Source organism: Triticum aestivum, chromosome 2A (genome assembly GCF_018294505.1).
Source record: "Triticum aestivum cultivar Chinese Spring chromosome 2A, IWGSC CS RefSeq v2.1, whole genome shotgun sequence".
Classification (NCBI taxonomy): Eukaryota; Viridiplantae; Streptophyta; class Magnoliopsida; order Poales; family Poaceae; genus Triticum; species Triticum aestivum.
This window is the reverse complement of record NC_057797.1, coordinates 187175359-187191279: the sequence shown is the minus strand read 5'-3', so window position 1 is coordinate 187191279 and position 15921 is coordinate 187175359. Positions and strand designations below refer to the sequence as shown.

Below are 15921 nucleotides of genomic sequence, written 5' to 3'. Positions count from 1 at the left end.
AATTATATGCAACAGGAAAAGCTTCATAAAGGAAGCCCCCAAGTAAACGGGGTATTTGAATTTACACGTCACAAATAAAGTTTGGACAAGGAAATTTTTTACAAGCAACTTTTTTCCAAAAAAGTATAATGCTTGGTCGAACTGAACACAAGTTAAAAATTAAAGCTTTGAGCATGAAAGCGACTTAGCTGGTTAATGTGTTCGGTATTGATGACGCGGTCCGAGCTTGATGCGGGGCAAGGTTCCATCTCCCAAGCCGGTCCTGAGGTGGCGGAGCGGAGAGCTCGACACGCCGAAGTGGTGACATAGCACGGTCAATGCAGACCGGCAGAGTGACGTCGAAGTCCCCGGATCATTTTTCTGTGCACAAAAAATAGTGCAAACCGGAGATAATAGTAATAATAATAATTAAAAAAATGTTGCATAATAAATAATTTATGCAAAGTGAGGAATAGAAGAAATATGGCCTGGCGCCGAAGTCAATGTCGATGCAGGGCGTCGGCGTGATGTAGTAAAGGCATGGCAAAGCCTGAATTCACAGGTCGGTCCGAGCTCTGGATGCGGCGTTCGCCGGACTATGCACGGAAACTGATCGAACCACCACGCGACCGTCGTTAATGCGGTCACCATTTGATAGACCTGTGTACATATCATGGACAAACCAGAGTAATAATTCCTTGGGAAAAATGAACCTAAACAAGCAAAAAATACTGGGATTAATAGCACCTGGTTTATTTGTTGTAGCAATCCGAAGGACGGTGATTCCCAAAATTGGGACTCCCTCCGCACACCCATTGCCTGATGGGCGATAAAACGACAGCATGGCAATGCTGGTAAAGGTTGACTCGCCGAGGCAAAGCCCTCGTCCCGGCTAACGTGACGGAGCTGGTCGGCTAGTGACGCCGAAGTGTCCGGAGTAGGTTGATGAAGAGATGGCGAAGCCCCCGGTCCAGCCGAGATGTCGAAGCCTCGACGTCAGCCGATGAGTCGAAGTAGGTCGGCGTGATGGACACCAGCTTGAAGAAGCAATAGTGCAGCCATGTCGATGCAGGTCGTGACGTGGTCGATGCCGGCTTGATGAAGCGACCGTGCGGCGATGCCAGTATGCCCGCTCCGTGTAATCCGTGGGGCGGCGATGTTGATGATGATTTATCCTTCGCGATGCCGGACTCTTGTTCGGCTTGCCGAGATGATGATCCGAAGAAGTTGAGCTTGGCTAAAGTGACGACGTGTCTAGCGCAGGTCGGCAGCCATGGAGTAATATTGCCGGACTGGTTTGACACCAGCATGATGTTGAAGATCATGTTCAAAAGATTTTAAAGTTAGTGGGGTGTGTTCGGGAACAAAACACAATACCCCATAGAAAATCTCCTTCAAAAGGGATGTCCGAAATCCCGTTCATAAAAAAGATGAAATCGGGTCGGATTCGTTTTCGCGCAGAAAATAGATCTGAAAAGTGATGCACTAATAGGAAGGTTCCCGGAGGTTGGACGGTCGGATCAAGCTGAAATTTTGAGAGGTGGTAGATATAGGAATTCCGCAGCCGATCAACGGTTGGATCTCCCAAAAGACGTCTGAGCTAGAAGCTGGACACCACGCCCTAAACTCGTCCTGATTCCCGTCCAGATTTGACAGGGCTCCTGTATATCGCGGATTGCCAGAGATTCCTCCATCGGAACTCGATGAAATTTTCCAGGGTTGTTGTAGACCCAATTCCGCACAGTCTCACCAAAGCAATCATTAAAACAACACTTGAGGAGGCGGTGGTGGCGGATACAAGTTCGTTGTCCAGAAAAACAGCACGGTCGCCCGAGGGCAATGTTGACGTTGAGCCCCCGAGCTCCATAGATAATTCCTCCGTGATCTTGATAGAGATCGGAGTTGATGTTTGATGGAGGCCCTCGTCCGAACATGGTGATCCAAACACGGGGCGCAATTCTTGGTCGAACCAAGGTGACCAGTCGAACTGGTGACGAAGACGCCGAAGTCGCACTTGATCTGCAGGCGAGCCATCGATCCTTTTGTCGATCACACAGCGGAACTCTCAATGAAAGCACCAATGTCGGTGTCAAAACCGGCGGATCTCGGGTAGGGGGTCCCGAACTATGCGTCTAGGATCGATGGTAACAGGAGGCAGGGGACACGATGTTTTACCCAGGTTCGGGCTCTTTTGATGGAGGTAAAATCCTACGTCCTGCTTGATTAATATTGATGATATGGGTAGTACAAGAGTAGATCTACCACGAGATCAAGGAGGCTAAACCCTAGAAGCTAGCCTATGGTATGATTGTTGTATATATTGTATATCTATCGACTAGCCTGGCCTCGGTTTATATAATGCACCAGAGGCCTAGGATAACAAGAGTCCTAGCCGAATACGCCGGCGGGAGAAGTCCTTGTTTTGATCGCCAAGTCTTGTGGAATCTTCCTTGTATGCGGTAGCCGTCCGAACTGGCCCATGAGTATACGGCCACGGGGGTCCTCGGCCCAATCTAATAGATCGGGAGACGACGTGGTGAGTACCCCCTAGTCCAGGACACCGTCAGAGAGCTTTGTCAGCACGAAGGCGTGATGACGGTGATGGTGAAGTTACTGACGCAGGGCTTCGCCTAAGCACTACAACGATATGACCGAGGTGGAAATCTGTGGAGGGGGGCACTGCACACGGCTAAACAATAATTTGTGTGTCTATGGGGTGCCCCCTCCCCCGTATATAAAGGAGTGGAGGAGGGGGAGGGCCGGCCCTCTATGGCGCGCCCAAGGGGGGAGTCCTACTCCCGGTGGGAGTAGGATTCCCCCTTACCCTTGTTGGAGTAGGAGAGAAGGAAGGGGGAGAGAGGGAGAAGGAAAGGGGGGCCGACACCCACCCCAATTCGGATTGGGCTTGGGGGTGCCCCCTCCTAGGCCGCCTCCTCCTCTCTTCCACTAAGGCCCATTAATCCCCATACACTCCCCGGGGGATTCCGGTAATCCCCCGGTACTCCGGTAAATGCCCAAACTCATTCGGAACCATTCTGATGTCCAAACATAGCCTTCCAATATATGAATCTTTATGTCTCGACCATTTCAAGACTCCTTGTTATGTCCGTGATCATATCCGGAACTCCGAACTACCTTCGGTACATCAAAACACATAAACTCATAATACCGATCGTCACCGAATGTTAAGCGTGCGGACCCTACGGGTTCGAGAACTATGTAGACATGACCGAGACTCGTCTCCGGTCAATAACCAATAGCGGAACCTTGATGCTCATATTGGTTCCTATATATTCTACGAAGATCTTTATCGGTCAAACCGCATAACAACATACGTTGTTCCCTTTGTCATCGGTATGTTACTTGCCCGAGATTCGATCGTCGGTATCCCAATACCTTGTTCAATCTCGTTACCGGCAAGTCTCTTTACTCGTTCCATAATGCAACATCCCGTGACTAGCTCATTAGTCACATTGCTTGCAAGGCTTATAGTGATGTGCATTACCGAGAGGGCCCAGAGATACCTCTCCGATACACGGAGTGACAAATCCTAATCTCGATATATGCCAGCTTAACAAACACCATCGGAGACACTTGTAGAGCATCTTTATAGTCACCCAGTTATGTTGTGATGTTTGATAGCACACTGAGTGTTCCTCCTGTATTCGGGAGTTGCATAATCTCATAGTCATAGGAACATGTATAAGTTATGGAGAAAGCAATTGCAGTAAACTAAATGATCAAAGTGCTAAGCTAATGGATGGGTCAAGTCAATCACATCATTCTCTAATGATGTGATCCCGTTAATCAAATGACAACTCATGTCAATGGTTAGGAAACTTAACCATCTTTGATTAACGAGCTAGTCAAGTAGAGGCATGCTAGTGACACTCAGTTTGTCTATGTATTCACACATGTACTAAGTTTCCGGTTAATACAATTCTAGTATGAATAATAAACATTTATCATGATATAAGGAAATATAAATAACAACTTTATTATTGCCTCTAGGGCATATTTCCTTCACTCTTCCCTTCTCGTTGCTATGCATCACCTAGATGGATCTTGCGTATGCGTAGGATTTTTTTTGAAATACTGCGTTCCCCAACACTTTCGATATGCCGGCGATGTTCTCCGCATGAGCACATCGCACCATCCACAAACCGACGGCCAGTTGGAACATGTCAATCAGTGCCTTGAAACCTTTCTGCGCTGCTCCACTCATTCATGCCCGAAGCGATGGAGCCATTGGATTCCACTCGTGCAGTTCTGGTACAACGCAGCACCACATTCGGCAATTGGCATGACCCCATTCATGGCCATGTTCGGGCATGAGTTGCGCCATTGGGGCATCACTGCCACCTCTTCTTGATCTGCCCCTGCTCTACAAACTTGGCTCGACGAACGTGCCACTATTCAAGACTTGTTGCAACAACATCTTCAGCGGGCGTGCCTGCGCATGAAGCAACAAGAGGACAAGAAGCGCTCTGAACGCGCTTTCGAGGTTGGCGACCAAGTTTTCCTGAAGCTCCAACCTTTTGTCCAGACATCGGTGGCCAAGCGCGCCAACCACAAGCTGTCCTTCTGCTACTACGGACCATACTCCATCATCGCCAAGATCAACCCTGTGACCTACAAACTGGAACTTCCGGCAAACGCCTCGGTGCACCCAGTTTTTCATGTTTCGTTGATCGGGAAAGCCCTTTTGCCAGGTATGCCAGTTCAACAACAACTCCCTATCACACCTGATGTCCCTGCAGTTCCAGCAACAATTTTGGCCTCGCGTTGGAGACGCAAGCGCGGTGCTATGGTCGAGTAGGTCCTCGTCATGTGGTTTGATACTGCGTCGATCGGCGACACTTAGAAGGACAAACAAGAACTTCAAGCTCGCTTTCCTGCTGCAGATGCTTGGGGGCAAGCCTCATCACAAGGAGGAGGTGTCAAGGCCACGGACAGGACGGGCTCTCCAGCCGGTAGTGACACGGCCTCGCCCCCGGCTGACCGGCTCGGCCCATGAGACAGAGATGGCCTAGCAGTAGAGTCCACGGGCCAGAGTTGGTGTGACCTGGTTTCCCTCACCCACTATTTAACCCATCTTCACACGCAAGTGCGGGTATCCAGTGGATCAACAACAAACCCGGCGGTGACTCTCTTCCCCTTTCCCCCATTGTTCCCCAATTCATGGCCTTCAAAGATATGGCGCTCTTCAACCAAGCAATGTTGGGCAAACAAGGCTGGAGGTTGCTGACTGACCCCGGATCGCTGTGCGCGCAGGTTTTGAAAGGACGGTAGTTTCCTTTTGGGGACTTCTGGAATGCTACTGCTACTGCTCCTCGTTCAGCCTTTGCCACTTGGCGTGCTATTCTGCACGGTCAGGACCTGCTCAAGAAAGGGGTGCAGTGGGGTATCGGGGATGGAAGAAGCACCCGCATTGTCAAAGATCATTGGATCCCCTCTACTCCACCATTTATTCTTCACCCTCTCTCTCACATTCCAGATTCTGCTACGGTTCATTGCTTAATTGATGAGGAAAATGGGTGTTGGAATGAGGAATCAGTGAGAGATTTCTTCCCCAAGGAGGTGGCAAATGACATTCTCACCATCTCCATTAACTCGGTGGGAGGACACGATTTTGTTCGTTGGCCTTTTACAAAATTTGGTGACTACACTGTCCGCTCAGCTTACAACTTGGCCAGGACGAGTTGCTTTCTGTCGGCTAAGAGCCGAAATGGTGGGGGTCAGAACTCGGATTGGCCCTTAGAGGAGAAGCTGTGGAAGAAACTGTGGAGTGTCAAGGTTCCAAACAAGATAAAAATATTGTTGTGGAGGTTTGCTCACGATTGCTTGCCTTCAGGCGAGCAGCTGCAGCGGCGTCAGGTTCCTACCAGGACTGACTGTGTTTTCTGCGGACGAGTTGAGAGTATTGAACATGCATTGCTCTTTTGTGCCCATGCAAGAGCTATCTCGGAGGAGATCAAGGGCGCTTTTGGCATCAAGCTGTGTCGCTCGTCTTTCACTTCATTGAAGCAATGGTTGTTCAGCTTGCTTGCTCGCGGAACGGACAAAGATATCTACATCATCACGGTCACCTTGCGGCACATCTGGGAGGCTCGAAATTCTGCCCGCAATGAGCCTGACCCCCCTCATCCGAAGCGGACTGCAGCGAGGACGCGGGCTTAGGTTGATATAAATTTTTTAGCATATTTTCAAGCCTGGAGCTGCAACTAGGCATGAGACTTCTGCTTCTAGCTTCTGTTGGTCTCCGCCACCGCAAGGTACGTTGATGGTGTCCTCTGATGTGGCGGTCTCTTCGGAGCGTGGGTTTGCTGCGGTGGGTGTGGTGGTGCAGGATCATTCCGGCCAATGTGTAGCAGCTGCTTCAGAACCTCTACCTGGTGTTTCATCTTCTGAAGTGGCTGAGGCCCTTGCTCTCCGTCAGGCGGTGTTTCTAGCTCGCCAGGAAAATTATACTCGTGCGATCTTTTAGTGCGACTGTCTCTCGGTGGTGCAAAGGCTACAGTCGTCGACACGGGATCGCTCTATGGTGGGTTCGATCATCGCTGATATCAAGACGACCTTTGTGCCTTTGCCTTTGGTTTCTTTTATGCACGTTCGTCGGCATTGTAATATTTTAACTCATGTTCTAGCTAGATCTAGTGTGGACTCTGTGAGTTCTTGTATCTTCCATTCTGTTCCGGATTGTATCTGGGAGACTTTATGTAATTTGTTTGCTTGATTAATAAAGTCCAACGTTCTCTAAAAAAAATCGTGTATCCTATGCCAGTGGGTTGTAACAAGGCGGCATAATTGCTTCCTGTTCAGATCGCGCACTAGCGTTGTTTACAGGAACTCGAGCCGTGTGCCGCCGTGTGCAAGAACCGCGCACCTGCTGTTTTCCTCGGTAAAGCAGAGACCGTGTGCAGTCAGTGGTGTGCAGTGGACGGCTGCAGAGGTGCAGATTCATTGAACCGGGCTGCTTATCACACGCGTCTCCTTCGGAACCAGTTTGAGGCTCGGCATCATATTTGGAGTGATTGCTGCTGGACTAGCCGAAATTCTGAAACTTCTACTGCAAGATGGTCGGACAGATCTGATTCTACAGAGTGGTGACTTCACTTTCAGAACTTGCCACCATGGAATTGCATGAAGAGTAATGAAAATAGAGGTGTCTTAATCCACATATTTCAGATAATCAACCGCACAGGTATACAAGGTAAACAGGGTGAAGTAGATTGACCAAAAAAAACTGATTTTACTTTTATTGATAAGAGAAACTTCCCGTGCACACGAGTATACAGAGATCGTACACTACAGCATACACAAAGTGAGAAGAGACTTCTCTTCTAATGAGTTCCAACACTCTGACGCTTACATATAACTTACACTAAATACTCTTCCGATGAGCTCCAACGCTCAGACACTTACATATAACTTGCACTATTACATACAGTACACAGAAAAAAAACAGCGTGTCCTCTTCAATCGCAGCATTGAAGAATGACCATATATAACTTACTACTAACACATATGATGATCGATCACTACACATATCACTAACTAAAGTGTTTCTGTTCGACGTGGCCTATGAAGAAAAAAGAGCGCTCCGATGGACAAGTACAAGCGGGGAAATTTCGTGCCGTGGTATGTACACCTACACCTCTGACATCAAGCTGCTGAACGACTCCGACAGATTGACGGCGACGCCGGCCAAATTCATGCCCCGGCAGCGCGACCGTGCAACCCTGTGTTGCTTGGGCGCCCCGGGGCCATCGTCTTCTTCCTCCCCATCCGCGGAGGCCTTCGACGGCGTCGCGAAGGCGAAATGCAGCTCCTTAGCAACCACTGTCTGCACAGATCAAATTGAGGAGAACAATGTCAGCCTACTTGGGCAAGGAATTTCACTGCAGGGCTTGGGTTTAGCAGAGAGGGATCAGCAGTGCTTACTGCTTCGCTGACTGGCTTCGACACCAGGAGGAGCTGCCTCAGGTCGCTGTGGTTCACCTTGCACAGGACTTTGACCTGAAATGTTTCGCCAAATTGGGATGAGCAACACATCTAAAACAAGAACGGATTTCAAATGGAACACTACGGGTCTGGGGTAGTAATTACCAAGACATCTTGAGGCAGCGATTCAAGAAGGCAGATGGTGTCGTCCATGTGGAACCTAATGCTGCGCTGCTTGCGCAGAGTCCGCACCGGGGAGTGCGGGCCTGAGGAGCTCGGGGCCGGAGAAACAGCGACCCTCTTCCTCCCCAGAATCCTTGTGCTGCCGCTGCTTGGGAAGCTCAAGCTGGTGGCGAGAGACCCCTTCGGCATAGTCTGTCCAATTGCCATCTTCGCTTTCGCTTGTTGAACTCTACTGCTGCAGTTGCCTATCTGATTGAGATCTGCACAGAATTATTAAGAAGAAATGGTTAATTCGGCAGCAAATAAATAAAATTCGAAGTACTTTGCATCAGTAATTCAACTTAAACGCATTTTTGTTGGAAACATCCGAAACACCCAGCAGCCACTTTCATATGAATCTATAAACCCCCAATTCGAGAGACTCTGGGAGCAATAAACTCCAACAGAAACCTCAAGCATTTTCCAAAAAAAAAAAATCCAACCTCTCTTCAACGCACTTTCAAAACAGATTCCCCCGAGAAACAACATTCCGCGAACTACTTGAACCGCTTCGCAGAGCTAACGAGCAACAATCGGAACAGAACAGCAAAGTTTGGGGGATTGCAAATGATTTTTTTCCAGCCCAAAATAAACGATTCCAAATAAACACCACGAATTCACCGCGATTCGCCGGAGCAGAACAGCAATCACGACCTCGATCAAACAGATAAAGGAAACGAGATCCCACGATCGGGGTTGAAACTGAAAGGAAACAGAGCAAGTGAATGTAATCGATTCCACACACCTTTCTCCCTTGGGTCTCCGCTGAAGCCTCCTCCTCCTTCCTATCCCTCACTCCGGAGTCGCGCAGCACACTTCCCTAATCCGATTGGGCTTGGCTGATGGAGAAACCTCGGCTGAACTCTAAGCGAACCTACCTGCTAAGTTATGGTGTTGGGAGGACCTGACGAGGTAAATGTGGGAACAGCTTGACCTCTTCCCCCTGGCTGAATTTATACTCGGGGTGGGGAACCTACCTCGAAAACCCTTCCAGCAGGGGTGTTTCCAGAAAATTGTAGGAACCGCCCGGAATCCAAAGCTGGGGGGTCGTGCTCGCGCAGGAGATCTTTCCGGCTCACGCCCTGGCGCACCGCGGCAACCAGAATGTATCACTGGGGGGTGGGTCAGGGAGTAAGATGGTCCACCGGTCAGTGGGAGTGGGGGAGGTGCGTACCGCTATGGACGGTGGGAATTTGCGGATATATTCTTTTCGAAATCGAGGTGGGTTGGCGCCCAACCGCGTGGGGGGCTTGAACGCGTGGATCGGACGGCGGGGGCGCGGCCATACGCGTGGCGGATCGGGGTACGTGGCGCAATCGCGTCGATCCGAAAACTAGCCGTTGGAGGGGGTGGGGTTGGTGACGTGGTGGCTGAGATCGGTATTGGCCGCTAGGAAGTCGGCGCAGGTCGGTCGGGGAGGGAGCTACTTTATTGGGGGTTGTTTTTCTCGTTTTGATTGCTTCTGAAATCAAATCAGTGGAATCTCAAAAAAAAAAATCAAATCAGTGGGAAAGGGGATTGGCACGAACCTTCGGGGGCAAGCAAAACATGATTTGCGTCTTGCCGCTTGCAAGACATTCGGCTTGCTGTTTCCTCGTGATTTGAGCTTTTTCTTTACCTACCATAAACTTGCTAGGAGTAATATTTTACTTAGGCATATGCTAACTAATTCTCCCGCAAAAAAAAGGTACATAACAAATTATTTGCAAGTTTTCATTTAAGAGACTCTGGTTTAGAGTCCGCCACGGTATCTTCAGGAAATGCATTTTGTTCTTTTTCAACAGGTAAATAACTGAAAAGAATATTGCTACAAGCAAAATGCCACTTCCCAACAGTAAAGAAAACCATGGCTGTGGATGGTACAGAGACGATGCATGGCATGCCTGAAGCCTGACACTTGATGCGCATTGGATTCTTCTGTAGAGCTTAGAAATAATCTTAATTTTGTGGCGATGCTACTTACTACCTTCATCTCATTTTTTCCCCATAGAATTCAATTTCCATTTTTATGGGCACATACCAAGGGGTACCGCCACAAACCAGTTCTTTGTAGTACCATTATTATAGTTTCTACAAGGTTTGAACTGGCGAAAGCGTTGCTCTGTTTGTGTATATTTTTTGACGTCGCGTTTGAACGCAGGGACGGGGTCCAAGTGGAACCACCCCAAATTTCGTGTCTCATGTATGAAGTGGGTTTGACCAACCCCCCTTCGTGCGCAGCGGCTGCTACAAAGTATAGTAGGCTCCTGCTCATGGTAGCGCAACGCTGGGTGCGGGTTGACTCAGTCCCCAGTGTGTCTAATGATCCAACTCCGTCACGGTTTCGACCACCGTGCGGCCAGGATTTCACTGAGCCTTCCCTGGCATTATTTTGTTGTCCCGGCCGGAGGCGCCGGACGCACCAATACCGCCCATGCCTTCCCGGTGGTTACCACGTGGTGGCTTTCCGGCCATGCTTTTTTCCTCCACGAGCGGAGCAGGCGTACCAGATCCACCCATTGGCCGCCGCCGCCGCGTAGCGCCGTAGCCTTGGTTCAGCTTGTTTGGGTTCTCGCGGTCGCGGATAAAGATTTTACTCGTGGAGGAGACAGGCCGGTCGGCGAGAACGTTGGCGTGCAGGCGCATGGGATACGCTTTGGTCGAGAGGAGTCCACATCTATCCTTGCCAAGCTCGACCAACTTCTGGTTTTCAAGACACCCGCTTCGTGTCTAGGACTAGGCAAGGACTGTGCCTGCCAATGCTCCACTGCCATTTCCGCAAAAAAAAAAAATTTGCTCCACTACCAATTTTAGTTTACCTTTTTATCTATATATACTGACCAATTTATTGGCAAGCAAAATCTTAACCAAGTTTTGGCTACCCAACTTTTTGGCATGGTAACCTATCCCTCTAGGTGCCGCTATGCACGCGTATCAATCTGTCGTAGAAAGGTTAGGAGGACCGTTGTATCTCCGGAGTATCAGAATTCAAATTCTAGACTTGACATTGGTGCTCGCATTTTCTTAAATTTATTTCAAGTCTTCTGACGATGTGCGTTCAGTGGGAGGAGACGTTTCCGTCGAGTACGAAGGCGTCTGTGGCGACTTTATCAATCTCAAGATAATGTGTCGGCTTAGTCTTCCAGAGGTGCTCCTAGGGATAGGGTGTGTGTGTGTTGATATGGGTGAATGTATGTGCATATGTATAAGTGTCTACGTCTACACTGTGTTCAAGAAAAAAGGTGCCGCTATGCACATTTAGACCAGCCAAAACCCTTTTCGGTTTTGGGAACCTTCCCAGAGATTTCTTTTATCTTTTTCCTCCTATTCCATTTCAAAAATCCCGAGTTTTTGAATTCACAAATATTTTTGAATTCGTGAAGAAACAATCACCAACATTTTTAATACATATTTATTTTTCAAATCTGTGAATATTTTTTGAACTCGCAAATATATTTTTTAATGTTGCAAATACTTTTACAATTCCTAAATATATATTTTTTTAAATCCAAGAGTAATTTTCAAACACTTTTTAAAATTTAAAAACATTTTATTTTCAAAAAAATTGAATTCACGAACAATTACTGAATTTGCAAAAGTTCACAAACAATTGTTGAATTTGCAAAAAATCACATCCCAAAATTTTGCAAATTTTGGAATGTGTAAAAAATAAGTTAGGGTTAATAAAAAAATCTTTTTGTAAGTGATTGATTGATCTTAACTAGATTTACTATGATTTGATAGAATTATTTGTTATTTGTGGCTCAAAATAATTTCAGAATTATCAAGAACCCTAAAATCATCTTAGGTTTTATTTATGAAACCAAAATTCAGCCTACAAAATGTGTGTGACCCTCGTATATAATATTTTTGGTTGGAAAATAATTTCCTGAATCCCACATATCATTTGAAGCACTAAATAGAACTGGAAAATAATTGAACCCTAATTCAATTAGGGAGGTAAATCAGATGTCCCAAAGGGTGAAAAAATAATTATTTAATTTGGGCTGAAAAGTATTTTCCTAAGTTCGAAATATTAAAGTGAGTCTCTATTATTTTTCCTAAAAGAATTTGGAGCAATTTTGATGTTGAAATCAAATTCAAAAAGGAAAGGAAATTAAATAGAGAAAAAAGTAAACAAACCAGCCTACCCCAGCTAGCTCTAACCCATCCAGCGCCTAGCGAGCGCAACGCAACAACAGCACAAGACCGACCAGACCTAATAGTCCCCAAATGCAGGGAGTTATTGCAGCACTCTCCAAGGTGGATGCGGAAGCATATGGAGTGTTGAACCAAAGGAGGCTAAAGGTAGGTTTCCTAATGTCTCAAGTTCCTTTATGCCACTTACACAACTATCCACGCATTTAACGTCTACTATGCCTAGGCTGCCTACAACTAAGATATGATGCAAAGGTAGAACTGAAGTATACTTAGTAAAAAGGTTTTCAAGGAGGTGACTAAAGTATTTACAAAATACAAAAATAAAGTATTAGAGTGGAAGTGCTTCCTTGAATTTAAGTCAAGCAAATGAGAGGAGGAACTTTCATCAACCAAGCCAAACATATCCAAGACATGCTAAAGAGGTTCAAGATGGTAGATGCAAACCCCATCAAGACATTACATCCGTACATAGGCATTACATCCGTGACAAGTAGACCGACATCCATCTGCATCTAATACTATTACTCCACTTTGAGATTGCTTCTATGCTTGCCTCTCTACATATTAAGTTCATAACAAACAGAGTAATGCTTTAATAATGATGACATAATGTAGACAAAATAAGACCAAGCAATATGATCGAACCCCATCGTTTTACCTTTAGTAGTAAAAATACAAACATGAGCCTTGCTACTCCTTCTGTCACGAGGTGAGGACACCACAAGATTAAACCTACCACAAAGCACCTCTTTTACTGAAGATAAATCAATCTAGTTGGCCAAACTAAACGGACAGATCAGAGAGAAATACAAAGCTATAACAATCACACATAATAAAGTTCAGAAAATAACTCAATTACTTTCAGTGAACAATCTGATCATAAATCCACAATTCATCGGATCCCAACAAACGCACCACAAAAGATTACATCATATTGATCTTTGAAGATCAAAAAGAGAGAGGGTGCCATCTAGCTACTACTATGGACATGCAGGTCCGGCGAGGAACTAATCATGCATCATCGGAGAGGTTGCAAGGTTGATGTAGAGGCCCTCCATGAGCGATTCCCCCGAATGTCATCAACAATAGTAACAGGGTCTTACCGATAGAGTTGTACACCGAGGTGTTTACATAAGCAGGGAATTATCACTGCTCAAATAATTTATATTACGAGAAATGTTAAACAAAACAATGGAAGAGAAAGTTGTGATTAGTATATTAATCAGACCAATGGAAAGGAAAAGTGGGGCCTGATATACGTGAAGGAATTATGCCCTAGAGGCAATAATAAAGTTATTATTTATTTCCTTATTTCATGATAAATGTTTATTATTCATGCTAGAATTGTATTAACTGGAAACATAATACATGTGTGAATACATAGACAAACAGAGTGTCACTAGTATGCCTCTACTTGACTAGCTCGTTGATCAAGGATGGTTAAGTTTACTAACCATAGACATGAGTTGTCATTTGATTAACGGGATCACATCATTTGGAGAATGATGTGATTGACTTGACCCATTCCGTTAGCTTAGCACTTGATCGTTTAGTTTGTTGATATTGCTTTCTTCGACTTATACATGTTCCTATGACTATGAGATTATGCAACTCCCATTTACCGGAGGAACACTTTGTGTGCCACCAAAGTCACAACATAACTGGGTGATTATAAAGGTGCTCTACAGGTGTCTCCGAAGGTACTTGTTGGGTTGGCGTATTTTGAGATTAGGATTTGTCACTCCGATTGTCGGAGAGGTATCTCTGGGCCCACTCGGTAATGCACATCACTATAAGCCTTGCAAGCATTGCAACTAATGAGTTAGTTGCGGGATGATGTATTACGGAACGAGTAAAGAGACTTGCTAGTAACGAGATTGAACTAGGTATTTGATACGTCTCCAACATATCTATAATTTTTTGTTGCTCCATGCTATATTATCTACTATTTTGAATGTTTGTGGGCTTTATTATACACTTTTGTATCATTTTTGGGACTAACCTATTAACCCAGAGCCTAGTGCCAGTTTTTGTTTTTTACCTTGTTTCAGGGTTTCGAAGAAAATGAAAATCAAACGGAGTCCAATTGACCTGAAACTTCACGGAACTCATTTTTGGAAGGAAAGAAGCCCAGAAGGCTTGGAGTGCACATCGGGGGATCTGCGAGGAGGTCACGAGGCAGGGGGCACGCCCACCCCCCTGGGCACGCCCTCCACCCTCGTGAGCCCCTCCTGGCCCCCCTGACGTACTTCTTCCGCCTATATATATCTCCATATACCCTAAAAACATCGGTGAGCACAATAGATCAGGAGTTCCGCCGCCAGAAGCCTCCGTACCCACCGAAAACCAATCTAGACCCTTTCCAGCACCCTGCCGGAGGGGGCAATCCTTCTACAGTGGCCATCTTCATCATCCCGGTGCTCTCCATGCCGAGGAGGGAGTAGTTCTCCCTCGGGGCTGAGGGTATGTACTAGTAGCTATGTGTTTGATCTCTCTCTCTCTCGTGTTCTTGAGATGATACGATCTTGATGTATCGCGAGCTTTGCTATTATATTTGGATCCTATGATATTTCTTCCCCCCTCTACTCTCTTGTAATGAATTGAGTTTCCCCTTTGAAGTTATCTTATCAGATTGAGTCTTTAAAGATTTGAGAACACTTGATGTATGTATTACCATGCGTATCTGTGGTGACAATGAGATACCACGTGATTCACTTGATGTATGTTTTGGTGATCAACTTGCGGGTTCCGCCCATGAACCTATGCATAGGGGTTGGCACATGTTTTCGTCGTGATTCTTCGGTAGAACTTTGGGGCACTCTTTGAGGTCCTTTGTGTTGGTTGAATAGATGAATATGAGATTGTGTGATGCATATCGTATAATCATACCCACGGATACTTGAGGTGACATTGGAGTATCTAGGTGACATTAGGGTTTTGATTGATTTGTGTCTTAAGGTGTTATTCTAGTACGAACTCTAGGGCTGTTTGTGACACTCGTAGGAATAGCCCAACGGATTGATTGGAAAGAATAACTTTGAGGTGGTTTCGTACCCTACCATAATCTCTTCGTTTGTTCTCCGCTATTAGTGACTTTGGAGTGACTCTTTGTTGCATGTTGGGGGATAGTTATGTGATCCAATTATGTTAGTATTGTTGAGGGAACTTGCACTAGCGAAAGTATGAACCCTAGGCCTTATTTCCACACATTGCAATACCGTTTACGCTCACTTTTATCACTTGCTACCTTGTTGTTTTTATTATTTCAGATTACAAATACCTTTATCTACTATCCATATACCACTTGTATCACCATCTCTTCGCCGAACTAGTGCACCTATACAATTTACCATTGTATTGGGTGTGTTGGGGACACAAGAGACTCTTTGTTATTTGGTTGTAGGGTTGCTTGAGAGAGACCATCTTCATCCTACGCTTCCCACAGATTGATAAACCTTAGGTCATCCACTTGAGGGAAATTTGCTACTGTCCTACAAACCTCTGCACTTGGAGGCCCAACAACGTCTACAAGAAGAAGGTTGTGTAGTAGACATCAAGCTCTTTTCTGGCGCCGTTGCCGGGGAGGTGAGTGCTTGAATGTATATCTTTAGATCTTGCAATCAAGTCTTTTAGTTT

The 15921-nt window shown here is 46.2% G+C and overlaps 1 protein-coding gene across 1 annotated transcript; it reads right to left on the bottom strand.

Moving 5' to 3' along the window:
• Positions 1-7211: 7211 nt before the first annotated feature.
• LOC123185128 (F-box protein At1g61340) lies at positions 7212-9102 on the bottom strand. Its single transcript, XM_044597114.1, has 4 exons — positions 8891-9102; positions 8089-8366; positions 7924-7998; positions 7212-7825 (listed from the first exon to the last, which is right to left on the bottom strand). The coding sequence occupies exons 2-4, from the start codon at positions 8311-8313 to the stop codon at positions 7631-7633; spliced, it is 495 nt and encodes a 164-aa protein (XP_044453049.1). The 5' UTR covers positions 8314-8366; positions 8891-9102; the 3' UTR covers positions 7212-7630.
• Positions 9103-15921: the final 6819 nt, after the last annotated feature.

Coding starts and splice junctions, on each gene's coding strand:
- LOC123185128 (XM_044597114.1), bottom strand. CDS start 8,313: ATGGCAATTGGACAGACTATGCCGAAGGGGTCTCTCGCCACCAGCTTG. Junction 7,999..8,088: donor CGCTGCCTCAAGATGTCTTG/GTAATTACTACC, acceptor GAAACATTTCAG/GTCAAAGTCCTGTGCAAGGT. Junction 7,826..7,923: donor CGAAGCCAGTCAGCGAAGCA/GTAAGCACTGCT, acceptor TGATCTGTGCAG/ACAGTGGTTGCTAAGGAGCT.